At 33.2% G+C, this 15,236-nt stretch overlaps 7 protein-coding genes across 7 annotated transcripts; 5 read left to right on the forward strand and 2 right to left on the reverse strand.

Annotated features, from left to right (window-relative positions):
* Window positions 1-202: 202 nt before the first annotated feature.
* DFA_02487 (uncharacterized protein) lies at window positions 203-1,484 on the forward strand (the record flags this gene model as incomplete). The annotated part of the gene is made up of 2 exons (XM_004357154.1): window positions 203-362; window positions 442-1,484. The coding sequence occupies 2 exons, from the start codon at window positions 203-205 to the stop codon at window positions 1,482-1,484; spliced, it is 1,203 nt and encodes a 400-aa protein (XP_004357210.1).
* A 245-nt stretch (window positions 1,485-1,729) lies between these two features.
* Window positions 1,730-3,201, forward strand: mcfD (mitochondrial substrate carrier family protein; the record flags this gene model as incomplete). Its single annotated transcript, XM_004357155.1, has 3 exons — window positions 1,730-1,802; window positions 1,981-2,876; window positions 2,965-3,201. The coding sequence occupies 3 exons, from the start codon at window positions 1,730-1,732 to the stop codon at window positions 3,199-3,201; spliced, it is 1,206 nt and encodes a 401-aa protein (XP_004357211.1).
* A 226-nt stretch (window positions 3,202-3,427) lies between these two features.
* Window positions 3,428-4,936, reverse strand: paf1 (RNA polymerase II-associated factor 1; the record flags this gene model as incomplete). The annotated part of the gene is made up of 2 exons (XM_004357156.1): window positions 3,428-3,574; window positions 3,653-4,936. The coding sequence occupies 2 exons, from the start codon at window positions 4,934-4,936 to the stop codon at window positions 3,428-3,430; spliced, it is 1,431 nt and encodes a 476-aa protein (XP_004357212.1).
* Window positions 4,937-5,124: 188 nt separating this feature from the next.
* On the forward strand, window positions 5,125-6,949 carry DFA_02490 (uncharacterized protein; the record flags this gene model as incomplete). Its single annotated transcript, XM_004357157.1, has 3 exons — window positions 5,125-6,277; window positions 6,364-6,813; window positions 6,897-6,949. 3 exons carry the CDS (start codon window positions 5,125-5,127, stop codon window positions 6,947-6,949), a joined length of 1,656 nt encoding a protein of 551 aa, XP_004357213.1.
* A 190-nt stretch (window positions 6,950-7,139) lies between these two features.
* rpl30 (S60 ribosomal protein L30) lies at window positions 7,140-7,687 on the reverse strand (the record flags this gene model as incomplete). Its single annotated transcript, XM_004357158.1, has 2 exons — window positions 7,140-7,451; window positions 7,667-7,687. 2 exons carry the CDS (start codon window positions 7,685-7,687, stop codon window positions 7,140-7,142), a joined length of 333 nt encoding a protein of 110 aa, XP_004357214.1.
* Window positions 7,688-8,190: 503 nt separating this feature from the next.
* DFA_02492 (ankyrin repeat-containing protein) lies at window positions 8,191-8,769 on the forward strand (the record flags this gene model as incomplete). Its single annotated transcript, XM_004357159.1, has 1 exon — window positions 8,191-8,769. The coding sequence occupies one exon, from the start codon at window positions 8,191-8,193 to the stop codon at window positions 8,767-8,769; it is 579 nt and encodes a 192-aa protein (XP_004357215.1).
* A 399-nt stretch (window positions 8,770-9,168) lies between these two features.
* DFA_02493 (uncharacterized protein) lies at window positions 9,169-15,193 on the forward strand (the record flags this gene model as incomplete). The annotated part of the gene is made up of 9 exons (XM_004357160.1): window positions 9,169-9,987; window positions 10,064-10,187; window positions 10,244-10,498; window positions 10,573-11,052; window positions 11,137-11,265; window positions 11,344-11,601; window positions 11,672-11,794; window positions 11,879-14,995; window positions 15,069-15,193. The coding sequence occupies 9 exons, from the start codon at window positions 9,169-9,171 to the stop codon at window positions 15,191-15,193; spliced, it is 5,430 nt and encodes a 1,809-aa protein (XP_004357216.1).
* Window positions 15,194-15,236: the final 43 nt, after the last annotated feature.

Consider the following 15,236-nt stretch of genomic DNA (forward strand, 5'->3'; position numbering starts at 1 on the left):
TTTTTTATCTATCTCTATCTATAGTCAAGTTTAGAATAATATATTGAATGTAAGGAGCGTATGAATTAAAAGCATATTAAAAAATTAAATTAAATTAAATTAAAAAAAAAATTCAAAAACATGTTCGCCCACTTCAAAAACAGAGAGACGTCTCTGCAATTCGTTCGAAAAAACAAACAACAACAACAACAACAGAGATCTGATGATAGGAAGAAACAGCAGCACTCTAATAAGATCATTATCAAGATCATCAAATAATGTCATTGGATTGACCTTTAATTCCAGCACTGCTGCTGCTGTTGGTGGTTATAGACTATTTTCAAACACTTCCTCCTCCTCCTCCTCTTCTTCATCATATCAATGTAATTACACAAAATATCAATATCTAACTACTACGATGAATTCATATTTATTTTTACCCTCTATTACTACTACCACTAGCTTCATCAATATCAAAGATAAACATCACATCTAACAATAATAATAATAATAATAATAATCAAAAACAACAAGATTCTTCTTCTTCTTCTTCTTTTAAAGAAAGAAACAAAGATGATGGGACAAAAAAGATTATTACATTATTATCATTCTCTATAGGATCATGGTTTGGATGGGGACAACAACAAAGAGACGATCAAGATGACGCAATGACAAAGAGCAAGAAAAGATTCCCAAAACAAAAAGTGACAAACTTTGAAGATGCTATGGAATGGTATCAAACATTCTATCAACACCAAGACATTGAATACTTTTTAGATGCAATGACTTTGCTTTTAGGTAAAGAATCACAAGCATACATCAAAACACAGTTGTCACACATCAAACACAACAAAGATCTAAAGACAGTAGCGCGTATTCAAACCATTCAATCATTCTACTATCTTCCAATGGTTGGATTCATGGTAGAAATGATGAAACTCTATCCAGAAAAGGTAGAGGGATGGTATGATCATCTCATGTCACAACCAGATATTACTACACCTTGGAAGAGTGTACTTGGTAATCTTGATCCAAGCATGTTAATCACTCTTGCCGTATCTCTTGTAGGCAATGAAAATGCTAAAAAGATTCAAAAAAGAATTGTGGTCTCTAATTTGGAGAAATCTAAAACAACAAACGCCGACGAAAAGACAATTCAAGAAAACATCAAACATCTTGATGCTTGGGCAACCAACCAAAAGGAGAGTCTTCCAACATTTCCACTTCTTCTTATAGGTCAATATCTATGCACAGGTGATGAAGCTATTGTACGTCGTATCGTAGAAATGTGGAGAAAGGCATTGATGCATCTCGAAAAGTCAACACTCTCCAACACATCGGCATCCAACATCACAAATGACATTAACAAAAAGATGGAATTTGAACAAAGAGATATGATCATTGATGAACTCAGCCAAGCAATTCGTCTTTTGTCAAAGGATCAAAAAGCTCATCAATTATTAAAGGATGAATTATCTCATCATTTAAAACAACAAAATAAATAATTAAATAAAACTTTAAAGTTTTAAAAAAATCAAAAAAAAAAAAAAAAAAAACTTGTTGTGTTGTGTTGGAGACTTCGTGTCAGATGACAACGATTTTTCAACATCACTATCAAAAACAAGACATCTCTCCTATTTATATCTATCTATCTCTCTTTCTCTCTCTCTCTATCTATCTTTCTATCTATCTCTCATCTTTAATATAACTTTAAAGGCACATTCACACTTATTAGATACCCAATAACCTAATGATAGGACTTTTAACAACCCATTTACTCGACGACGTTATCAACCAAAACAATAACAACAATAGAAATACTAGTAACAACTTTAAAAATAAGCAGACATAAGACCATAATATAGTAATAGTAATAATAAATAATAAAGTAATCTGAAATAATACAGCAAAATGGACAGAGGTACATCTATAAATATATATAATTTTAATGATACCATTAATTATAGTAATATCAATACTAATATACTCTTTTTTTTTTAGAAAAATGGGCACCAGTAGCTAAAGATTTTGTAGCAGGATCTGTAGGTGGAATGTCATCTATTTTTACTGGACATCCCTTTGATACGATAAAAGTGATGCTTCAACAAGAATCGACTGGAAATACACCAAAGTTTAAAAATGGTTATCAAGCACTTAGATATGTCATTCAGATTGATGGTATCAGAGGTGTATATAAAGGTTTGAGTGTTCCATTGGCAAGTGTCAGTGTTATCAATTCAATCTTTTTTGCAACCAACAACTATTGTCAGAGACTATTCCATCAAGATCCAAATACTTTAATACCCTATCACAAAGTTGCAATGGCTGGTGGTATTGCTGGAGGTGTAATATCATTCTTTATCACTCCTCGTGACCTTATCAAATCTAAATTACAAGTACAAAATAGAAACATGAACTTGATGGCAACTGTCACTACTGCCTCAACAACATCAACAACTGCAACTTCAAATGTAGCTTCACAAACACAACAACAACACATTAATAATCAACATCAACATCAACATCAACACCAACATCAACAAAGGATCATATATAATGGACCAATTGATTGTATAAAATCTATTGTAAAAGAGGATGGTTGGAAAGGTCTATTCAAAGGTATTAGAATAACGTTTGTTCGTGATTTTTTGGGCGATATGGTTTATTTTTGTACCTATGAGGCATTAAAAAGAAATTTGATTACTTTTTCCGATCGTTTCACATCATCATCATCACCAACAGGAACGCCTGGTGGTGACAAACCAAGCACTGCTGCCGAAAATACCATAAAGATAAAGAGTGTTGCAACAAACCTACCACCATGGGTCGCCATTTGTGCTGGTGGATGCGCTGGTATGAGTTTTTGGTTCTCTATCTATCCATTGGATGTTATAAAGGTACGTCAAAATATATAAATATATATATATATATTAATCTTTTGATTTTCCAAACTAAAAAAAAATATTATTTATTTATATATTTTAGACAAGAATTCAAACTCAACCAAATAATAGTCCACTTAAATATGGTGGTATTATTGATTGTGCCAAAATGATTTATAAACAAGAGGGCTTATCTGCCTTTTACCGAGGATTCACTGCTACTCTTTTCAGAGCATTCCCAACATCTGCCATTAACTTTTTAATGTACGAAACCACCCGTAAACTTTTAAACTCAAAGACTCTAGTTGATGATTATACATCATCCTTAGAGGCCACCTAAAATAGATAATAATAATAATAATAATAATCAATAATAATCAATAATAATAATAATGTAAAACTATAAGATTGAAACATTAAAACTCGATATATTTAAATAGTACTATTTAAATAGTAATTTATTATTTATTTTTGTTTTCCTTTTTTTTTTATTATTATTATTATTGATTATCTATTATCTATTATTTATTATCTATTATCTATTATTATATCTACATGGGATTGATTTAAATCAAAAGATCTGATTTTTCTTGTTCCAATAATTTTGTCAACTTGATTGCTTTATCTCTTTTTTCTTCCTCTGTCAATTCTCTTGTATTATAAGTTACATATTCTGGTCTTCCAATAGTTCTCTTTTCTAAAATCTTATCGTCCTATAAGAGGTAATTTGAAAAAAAAAGAAAAATCAATAATCATGGTTCCTTTTTTTTTGTTTTAAAACATTGACATACTCTTGATTTGACTCTCTTTAGATTGACTCTAGTATTTAATCTATTATAATATACGGCATCATCTTTTACAATCATAAAGTAGTTTTCATTATTTTCTTGAACAAAGATATCGTTTGTAAATACTCTGTACATTTTGTAATCGCCAGGTGTTTCATCTTTTTCTCTGTTATTGTTGTTCTCTTCCAATTCGTTCTTTGGTGCAATGAAATAAACAAATTTATCAGTGATTCCTCTGATAATACCCTTGTTACGGATTTGTTGTTGTTTGGCAATGTAGTTGCTAAAATCTTGTCCTTTGAGTGAGGCTGGTGGAAGATCCAATGGGTCGGCATCAAAAGAAACTTCTGTGTAACTGTTGGACCACATTTCAAAGTCTGGGAATACTGGCAATATGCTAACTGGTTTGATATCGGTTCTACCCGATGGATGAACAAATTGTGAAGCATTTTTAATGTTGTAAAAGGTGTTTTCAACAATCTCTTCATCAGTCTCTGCTGCTGCGGTGGCTGTTGCTGAAGTTGTTGATGATTGATTTCCATTTACATTGGGCGACGATGATCCACTTCCAACCGATTGACGCTTTGTTGGTCTTCCCAATAATGTCTCGTTTGTAGAAAGATACTCTGTCTTTCTTAACCATGCCACCGATGGTCTTATTGATGCTCTTGTTGTTTTTCTTCCTTCCAATGACTTTCCTAATATCATAGCATCTCCATTTACTCCGCCCATGCTACCATTACCACCACTGCTGCTACCATTACCTGCATGTTGATCATTGTCAACACCAGAACCTCCAATTGAAGATGACATTGAATCGATTGATTGGAGTAACATTTGATCGTCTTTTAGGAATTGTGAAATGTTGCTACTATTTCCATTGTTGTTGTTGTTGTTGTTGTTGTTGTTGTTGTTGTTGTTGTTGTTGTTGTTGTTATTACTATTATTATTATTATTATTGTTGTTATTTGATTTTAATGAAGCATATTGAGATAGATCAATTAAATCTATAGGAATACCCATATGAGGATCTGTCAATAGTTGTTGTTTATAGTTTCTCTCTAATGATGTTGGTCTATAACTAGTGAATTTGGTAAAGTCTGTTTGTATCTTCATAAACTTTGGTTCAAAAGAAAGGTCTGGTAATGTGTTGTCATATCGCAATGAACATAAAAAGTCATTCGATGTTGATGTACTGCTACCACCTGCACTAATAGAAGAGGATTCATCCAATGATGTTGATGGTCTTTTATGAGAAGACTGCTTGTTATTGCTTGTCTGACTCATTTTTACTAGTATTACTCTAGATTATTATTATTATTATTCTGAGTGAGGATGGGGTAAGTAAACTAAATATTGAATTGATGAAGATCGACGAATTTGTTTAAAAAAAAAAAAATTCAAGTTAACAAAACTAGTTTGGACTATCTCTAGATATATACTCTGATTCTTATATATATTTCCCCTCCTTTGTCATGAACGATCACCTACAAGTAACAAATACATCAACAATAACAGAAACAACAAAAGATAATACGATAGATCCACTACCTCATCCTCCTTCTTCTCCTCCTCCTCCTCAATCAACAACAACAACAACAACCACCACCAACAAAAATGACAAACTACTATCAATGGCACCTCCTCCTACTCGTCTGCTCAACAACAACAACAACAAACAAGTAGTAAAAGAAATTGCCCCAAACACCATACAAAGTGATAAAAAGTCTCAACATACATTTGCAACTCCTTCAATTCTCACGATGACAACAACAACAACAACTGCTACTGTTATTACTCATCAACCACCTAATAATAACAATAATAATAATGTTGAATTAATATATAAAGAACCATCTTGGAGCAAATCACCAAAGGAACATTCACCTAGTAGTGATTTATTCCAACTTGAAGAGATTAAAGGTGGTACTATCATTGACAATATCGATATCAATGATAAAGCTTTTCATCTTGTTGGAAGACTTCCAATATGTGACATCATAATGGATAACCCTAGTATTAGTAGACAACATGCTGTAATACAACATAGACCAGAGGACAACCAACTATTACTCTATGATCTCAATAGTACTCATGGTACATTTATCAACAAAAAGAAATGCAACCCCAACCATTATCTTGCCATTAAAGATGGTGATTTCATAAAGTTTGGTGAATCTTCTAGAATATTTGTTGTAATTAATCATTCTCTTTTGTTAAAACAAAAACAACAACAACAACAAAAACAAAAACAACAATCATCATCAAAAACAGAATCTTTTGTTAAATATTATAATTCCTCCTCGTCATCATCATCATCAGATAATGAAGAAGGAAATAGACAAAAAATTCTTGCATCAAGAAAGAGTGGTTGGGGATCAGATGATAGATTCGATGCAAAAGAAGAGGAAGGAGATGAAGAAGAAGGCAAAGGTTTTAACCAAAGTAATAGCGCAGTACAATACGATAAAGATAATTATGACTATGATGATAGTGATGATTTCTATGATAGAACAAACAAGAAGAAATCAACCAACCAACAAAACAAAATGCCCACCAACACTGCTGCTGCTGGAAATCTTAAACAACTTTTATATACGCAACTTGTCACTAAAATGGAATCATTGAGTAAAACAAAAAATGATTTGGTTCAAATGTTTAAAGAATCAACAACACAAAAAGGATCACAACCAACTACAACAAAACAAAAAAAGAGGAAGAAGAAGAAGATTCTTTGGATAAATTTATGAATGATAATCAACAGTCAATGACAAAAATAGTTCAACAACAATTGACATCACAAATAATAGATGTAGATAACCAAATGAACTCACTACAAAAAGAAATACAATCAAGACCAGAATCTAAACTGTGTTCATTACCACCAACAACAACAACAAGCGCTACTACTACTACTACAAATCTCCAAGCTCATCCTCAACAAGAAGAGGAAAAGAACCAATTAAAGAGAGATCATCATGATGGAAAAGAGGATGGCACAAACAACTTGGACACTGACCAACCAAAACAAGACCCTCCGAAAAGAATCAAAGTAGAAAATGGAAACAAAGAATCCAGGACCTACCCCCTTCTAGTTCGACAACCAACCAAAGTCGCCTCCACTTTTGAAAATGAAGAAAATGAGGTTGTAGATCTTATTGAGAGTAAGTATACTAACTTGACTGAATCAGTGTTGTTGTGATTAACTTACTTGCTTACTTTTGTTTTGAATTATTTACTATTTTAGGAGAAAATCAATTATCTGCAAGTGATACCCTGAAAAGCAAACTTGGATATTAACCATTCATATATAAGTAACAGTTAATACAATAAACATTCACTCTATCTATAGATCAATCTATGTGACATAAATTTACTATGGAATGTATCGATATGATGGCTGATTAATAAAATGTTGTGATTATTATTGTGATTGTCTATAGTTTAAATAGATTAAAAATGTTGTTGGTTTAGACACATTAAAATTTATTTATTTGGCGAATGAAGCAAGGATATCAGAGTCACCTTCGTGGGTAATGGACAAGACGGAGGTACGGAACTTCTTACCGCATGAGGTACCGAGTTCAATGTTGTTACCGTTGTAGAGGTGAACGTTGGTTCTGCTCAACATGGCGTAGTATTCAATCTCTGAACGACGGAGAGCTGGGCAATTGTTAGAGATAAGGACTAACTTGGCCTTACCGGCTCTCAAGGTTCTGAGGGAGGCCTTGTAACCGAGTTGAGACTTGCCTGACTTCATAACAAGAGCCAACTTGGAGGCAATGTTTTCTTGATTCTTCTTCTGTATTACGTAAATGTAAGGGTAGAGAGTAGTAGAGTGTAGTAGTAGGTTGGGAGGAACTATGTTAATTCTCTTTTCTCTTTCTATCGTTCTTTATCTTTTGATTCTATCTATTCTCTTTCTCCAACATGTTGTTATCTGTCGTTGCTGTGTTTGTTGTGTTGTGTGTTGCGTCGAGAAGATAGATATGCCATGATATAATAGTTGATACTGACTTGCTTCTTGGTGCTAACCATTTTTTACTCAGAGTGTACTTGCAACGCTAACCTATCTCACTTGGCATGGTTATCACTTGGGCATCGAGAGTGCGCACAGCGAGAGAGCCATTCCGTACAGAACCGAACAAAAAAATTTTTAAATTTAGTTTTCGTTTTTAATTTTCGTAAATAATTGCATGTCTGCCTCAAGAATTCTTACCAACTAGTTGTAGTCAATCGGTTTTCATAGATACACAACAACAACCTACACAATACCTTCTCTTGAAATTTGATGTTTATAAGCAAGGATGAGATGATAAATATTAATAATAATAATTGATAGCAAATTATCATTATTCGAAATAATTGACTTAAACTATAATCCAAAGATTTTCGTCTTTTTGAACAAAGTTTTTGTATCAAACGAATCGAATTGGCTCTAAAGCAATTAAAGTCAAAACAACAACAACAACAACAACAACCAATAGTAACAACAACAACAACAATAACAATAACAACAGTAAACAACAATAACGCAAACAATGAGTATACCAGCATTACACGATGCAATTATTAATAACGATTATGAGAGAGTTAGTTTGTTGATTGAATCAGGAAAGCATGCTCTTGATGAAGGTGATTTTGGAGGATTACAACCATTACACTTTTGTGCTCGTATGGGACATATAAACATGGCAGAGTTGTTATTGAGCAAAGGTGCCAATATCAACGCAGAGAATAACTATGGATCTACACCTCTACACGAAGCAGTCAGAAGAGGTGAAGTAGAGATGGTACAATATTTAATTAAAAAGAATTGTGATGTAGCTGCTGTCGATATAGATTCAAACACTGCTTTACATTTGGCTGTCATGTGTGAAGATGGTGAACTCATCCCAATGTTGCTCGAGGCTGGTGCACCTTTATATCTCAAGAACAAAGACGACGAAACTCCAATACAAGTGACAGAGGATCAGGAAATTATTGACTTTTTAAAAGAATGGATAGTGGATCATCCAAATCATTCATCTACAACCAAGCCACCACCAACAACTACAATACAAGACCAAGAAATAATTGAATCTTTAAATGATGATGGTGATGAAAAAATGAAAGATTAAATAATAATAATAATAATAAAATAAATGTAAATAATAAAAACCAAAAGCTTACGCTGTTAAACGTAGTTGCTTTGTTTTCCCTTCAAGAACCAAGGCATCTTTCTTTGTCTCTGGGTTTGAGGAAAATTTAATTAAAAAAAAAACAATTTAATTAAATGGTTGTGTGAAAACTCTCTCTTCACTATTTTTGAGGTTAACAAACACATTGAATAACATACAACAACAATAATAATAATAATCAACAACAACAACAACAACAACAACAACAACGCATACAAAATAAAGCTATAATATCAATACCCATCATATCATAACATATCATCATATCACAGAGAGAGAGAGAAACAAGAATAGTAGTAGTAAAGCAAGAACATAAACAACCTTGTTATCTACAACAAAATGTATAATCCAAATAATACAGGTTCTACTGGTATGAATCCGTCGACGGGTCAACTCAACTCTAATCCACCAATACCACCACCAGGATGGCAAATTGCAACAGATAGTATTGGTAGATTTGTTTATATAAATCCAATGACACAACAACAATCATGGACTCCACCACCAGGCTCTGTATATATGCCACAGACAGAACAACAACAACAACAACCACCTCCACCTCCAGCACCTGTCATTGCACCTTCTCTATCAAATTTATCGACCAGCAAGTCTTCATTGTCCTCTTCAATGTTGCCAGATGGCTGGGAAGAATCTACTGACGCACAGGGAAGAGTCTACTATATTGATCATCTTCACAAGAGAACTTCATGGATTCATCCAAACTTTAGTATTCAATTGCAACAACAAGCTGCTCAGCAACAACAACAACAACAACAACAACCTCCACCACCACCAACATCGTCTGCATCAATTCCAATTCAACAAAAACCAGTCGTGACATCCAACAACAACAACAGTGGTGGTTATTATCCATCAATGAGTGAATATGGATATCCATCACCACCTCCTCATCATTCGTCAACAGTAGTAGCATCATCACCAACAACACAAATAAAACCACAAATAGTACCACCACAAAGACAACCTACACAAACGATACAACAACCCCAACAACCCCAACAATCATTTAAAGCAAAGTTACCAAGTCAAAGAAGAACCACTTCATTGTTTTCTCAGTCGGCACCTCTTTGGGATTTAGAAAAAACAGTTCCTGCCTGCTCCCAATGTTATTTACCATTTACAGTTATTCGTAGAAGAGTAAATATAAATATTTTCAACAACTCTAATAATCTATTCTAATACACCTTTTTTTTTTCCTTTTATTTTCTCATAGCATCATTGTAGATGTTGTCAAAGAGAGTTTTGTGATGCTTGTAGTCTAAAGAGAATTGCTGTCCCACAATTTAATCATAATGATCCGGTTAGAGTTTGTGTTTATTGTTATATCCACACCAATGGTAAGTAAGAAGAAATTAATATTATTGATCAATATTAATTTTTTTTTTTTTTAAAGATCACAACAAAACATGTGTATCAAGATTGGTTCCCTATATATTGGATTTTCATAATGATGCAAATGAGCAATATCAAGCATTAATGGAAATATACGATTTTATACTTTCCAATCAATCAAACTATGAAGTCATTGAAACAGCACTTGTTGGAGGATTAAAACCATTTTTAGATTATATTGTCAGAAAATCAAAAGAGAATTTAAAGGGAGACAGTATTGCTATTTGTTGTCAAATATTGGCATTTATTTCAAAGGGTAATGATATCACAAATATGATGAATTAACTATATCACCAGCAGTTTATTTACTCTTTATATTTTTCTCTTTAGACCATAAATTAGTAAAAGCTATTAATGATCCTGAACATATATCTGTATTATTTGATTTAATGTCGTGCTCTGAAAATAGTACAGTTGTTTTTGATTGTGCTCGTATTCTCAAGAATATACTTTCATACATTGATAAACAAAATCATCAACAAAAACAACAGCAACAACAACAACAGCAACAGCAACAAACAACACCAACTACACCTGTAGCAACCATCGAAAATGCAAATATTTTGAACAAATTTTCATCTGTAGTGACCAAGGCAAATATTTGTCAAATTGTAGCCTTGTTGGAGATTATTTCAAAGGAGTCACAACTAGAATGTCTTCGTATTCTCCGTGTATTGGCTCACGACGAAGAAATGTTGGGTTTAATATCTCAGTCAAATATCATTGAGGTCATTACTCCTATTATCTCATCAAATAATGGTGATAATATCAAAAGTACCTTAAAGATATTAACTAGATTATCAATTTATGGTATGAAAAAGAGAGAAAAAAGGAAAAAGAAAAAGAGAGAGATATATATATATAACTATAGTTTCTAATAATTTTCTTTCATAGATAAAAAGAATGCTGAAAAGTTTTATCAATTTGGTGGTATATTATTCTTGATTGAATTATTAATGAAGCAATTACACCCTTCAATTAATACAATTTCAATTAAATTGCTATTTTCTCTTAGTAAAACAAGTAAGTCAAATGTCTTTGTGCGCTGAGCAGTTAATTTTCATTTATTAATTGATTTTTTTCTTTCTTTTTATTTATTAGAATTATGTTCATCTGCGATTGCTGGAGTCGATGGTGCAATTGACATTATTATGCAATTATATGCAAGTAACAGTCAACTTCAAGAAACAATATTATTAATGTTGACTCAAATCATACAATTCGAGATTAATAACCAACAACTTCAAAAACAACTTTGCAATGAACAATTTATCAAAAATATTTGCCAATCCTTGTCAAGAGGAAATTCAAATGTTGAATCATTGTCATTATCAGTTCTATATTTTGTTTCACAAAATGGTAAGAAATAGAAAATAATAATAATATTAATATGAAATTCAATATGTCCTAACTTTTATTTTCTCTTTAGAACAAAACAAAGAGAATCTTCAAAGTTTTGGAATTATAGATACAATATTGGCATTAATTTGTGATAGAGGAAGAAAACATGCTGTTCCACTTGAGATCCTATCAAAACTTGCTTTTAATAATGGTAATTTATTTATTTATTTATTTATTTATTTATTTATTTATTTATTTATAATTATTATTTCTAACATTTTTTTTTATTTTTTAGAATCTGTTTGTCAAAGTATATTTGAAGTTGGAGGGTTATCAGTTTTAATTGATATTATTACAACTCCACCACCCACACCCTCTGCTAGTAATACAACACCACCCATATCACCAACAATCCCATACCACGATGAGGAGTTGTTGCAACAACAACTACAACAACAGCAACAACAACAAACACAAGAGCAAGATGAAAAGAGTATAGAATTTAAAAAGGTTCAATACAATGCAGTTAAACTTATTGGCAACCTATCCTACTCACCATCAATTGTTCAAGAATTTGTTCATTTCGATAGTGGGGCAGGTATAAAGGCATTGGTCGCTTTACTCAATCCATCGGTTGATGAGTCGCTCAAACAAATTACATCAGAAGCACTCAGTAATCTATGTGACAATGAAGCATGTTCCATTTTAGTGCTCAGTGAAGGAGGACTTACCTACTCTATGGCACTTCTTTCTAGCTCCAATCCATTGATCAAGACCAATGCCCTTAAACTTCTTCAAAAATTGGCAATTCATTCTCCAGAGATCAAGTTTGTCATTTCAGAGGGAGCATCTATTCGTCAAATCGTTGAAATGCTCTCAAATCAAACGGCTGATATAAAGAAATGTGCCATTTATTCTTTGGCAGAGATTTGTAAAGACAATGCTGCCAATAGAGACCAAGCCTACAAATATGGTTGTCTTCCTTTGCTCATCAACGCCTTTAACACCTATGTCAATGATCCCAAATCATTGGTATGCCTGTTGGAAATCATCTCTGGATATGCTTCTCAATCGGAGCAATATCGTCAGCTCATCCTTGGCACTGATTTGGTTCAATCCATTATCGAGTATTTGTTTACTGCTACTAGTGGTGGCAATAACAACAACAACAACCATGACTCGGATCAACAGGAAAAGGATGGATTCTTGATGCAAAGTCGTGTATATTGCGTATTAATACTCTCTCAATTAATCAAAGAGGGTATGAACGATCACATTAGAAAGATTATAGATTCTGGTATTATTTTGGCTTTGGTTCCACTACTTTCAATCAAGAATAGTTATCTTCAAGAGTACACCTTAAAGATTTTAAAGACAATCACCCGTTCTAGTTCTTCTGACCTCAGAGAGACTCTAATTACCTCTGGTATCTTGTTACCACTCAGTACCTTGGTCAGTACCACTCGTAACGAATCGATTCAAACCGACTCTTTATCCATTCTCATAGAACTCTCCAAAAATCCAGAGTGTGGAAACTACCTCTTGGAGACCAATGCAATCGCTCTCATATCAGAGTTGGTCAACAATGCAAAGTCACAAGTGGTTAGATCACTTGCCATTCAACTCATCTCCATGTTGTTTGATTCATCTTCAATGAATGGCAACATATGGGAGATATTTACTTCAAAGGCAGGTATTCCCGGTTTAGTTGCACTCTTGTCCTCAAGCAACACTGCCGCTCAGATTACCAGTGCAAATGCCCTCTCATCGATTGTTGTTGATGGTCCAGGTAGAGCACGTGTCGTTGAGGCAGGTGGACTTACAGCATTGATTCAATCATTGTCCAGTGATAATATCAATGTTGCTTGCTCCTCTTTGGTCACTATTCTTGGTTTGTCATTAGAGGATGAGTTGTGTGAGTCTATTGTTGGATTTGGAGCAATGCCACCTCTCCTCAACATATTGGCATCAAAGGAGTACCTGTCCAACAATATTGGAATAGACTCGAAACTGTATGCCTGCGAGACTATTTTCAATCTTGTATCCAATGCTCAATGCCGTCCAAATATTGTAGACAACAAACTTATCATTCAGCTCTTGGATCTATTATTCTCAGACAGGGATGTATATTGTGCAGTTTCATGCAAAACTCTTGCAGTGCTAGCCTCTGATCCAAATACTGCAAAGTCTGTATGCGAACAAGGTGGAATCGTGGGATTAGTTCCAATCCTTTCCCTTCAACCACCCTCATCACCAGATCAAATGGCATCGTACGAAAATACTCTAATGTCTGTTGCCGTTGTTCTAACAAATTTGGCAAAGTTCAACGAGTCATCTAGATCGGTGATCCTTTCTTGTGTTGGTGAAGCCAAATCAGAAAATGATAGTCTCTCTTTGATTCTTTCTGTGCTTACAAGATCCCAAAATCTAAAAATTCGTTTACAACTTTTGGATCTGTTACAAATTCTATCAGAGGACAAGGATTTTGTAAATTATCTTCAAACAACTACAATCCAAAAATTATTATCATTGTTGGAGCAGACCGACAACAACAACAACAACTCTGGTGAACAATCAGATCAACTATTAGCCATTTTTAAAGTTTTGTCTGTCATTATTTATATCTCGTATATGGCCGAACCAAGAAAGATATTATTGGATTGTGGATGTTTGAATCACTTGGTTCATTTGTTGTCACCACCACCCGAAGTCTTGGTTTCACTCGATCTTTCAAATAACATTTCATTGTTGGACCTTACACCAACAATCAATCAAGTTTCAAATGGAAAAGAAAAATCCGATGCTTACAAAAAGATAAAGATCGAATCAATTGAGGACAAGGAAGAGATCAACAAGATAAGCTTAAATCTTATTCATACCTTTTCATTCTCTGATAGAGGAATGAACGAAATTAGAAATTCAAAATTGGTCAAAACCATCCTTCGTTTCTTGGACTCCAAGATTGAAGATCAAATTTCGACATCCCTTAGAATTATCTCTAATTTATCTTTATCTGGTTTGAATAGATTAGAAATTAATAGTTTGGGAGGAATGGAGAAAATATTGGATATGTTTACTACAAATAGCAGTGGTGGAAATCCATTTACCCCTTCAGTTACTTTGAATGTACTCACTGCTTTGTACAATATGCTCTTTTCTGCAGACAATTTCAACTTGTTTATCAAACGAACCAATTGTTTCAACATCCTTGGTCAATACTTGTCTCTACCAAACGAACCAATTCAACTTTATGCTGCCATGATTATCAATAGACATCTCAATCAAGACAAGTATGCTGAACAACTGTCATCCACTGGAGTTATTCAATGCCTTTTTGCCATCCTTAGTACCGCATCTAGTGAAAATTTAATCTTTTATGCACTAAAAACCATCGATGAATTAATTTATTTTGGTAAGTCAAAAAAAAAAAAAGACCAAATAGTTTGATCGAAGTACTTATATCTATTTTCATTTAAAATCTTTAGATTCAAGTAGACAAATCATTTGTAATTCGCTTCCAGTAGAAATACTAAAAACCATCCAATCTGTTCCACACCAATATCTACAAGAATTATCAAAACATATTTTAAGTTCATGTGGACACTTGTAAACAACCTTTTTAAAAACACAAATATCATATCTAGATTTCTATA

Source organism: Cavenderia fasciculata (genome assembly GCF_000203815.1).
Source record: "Cavenderia fasciculata unplaced genomic scaffold Scf_Dfasci-G-b-190b03.r1-5, whole genome shotgun sequence".
In the NCBI taxonomy this organism is placed as follows: Eukaryota; Evosea; class Eumycetozoa; order Acytosteliales; family Cavenderiaceae; genus Cavenderia; species Cavenderia fasciculata.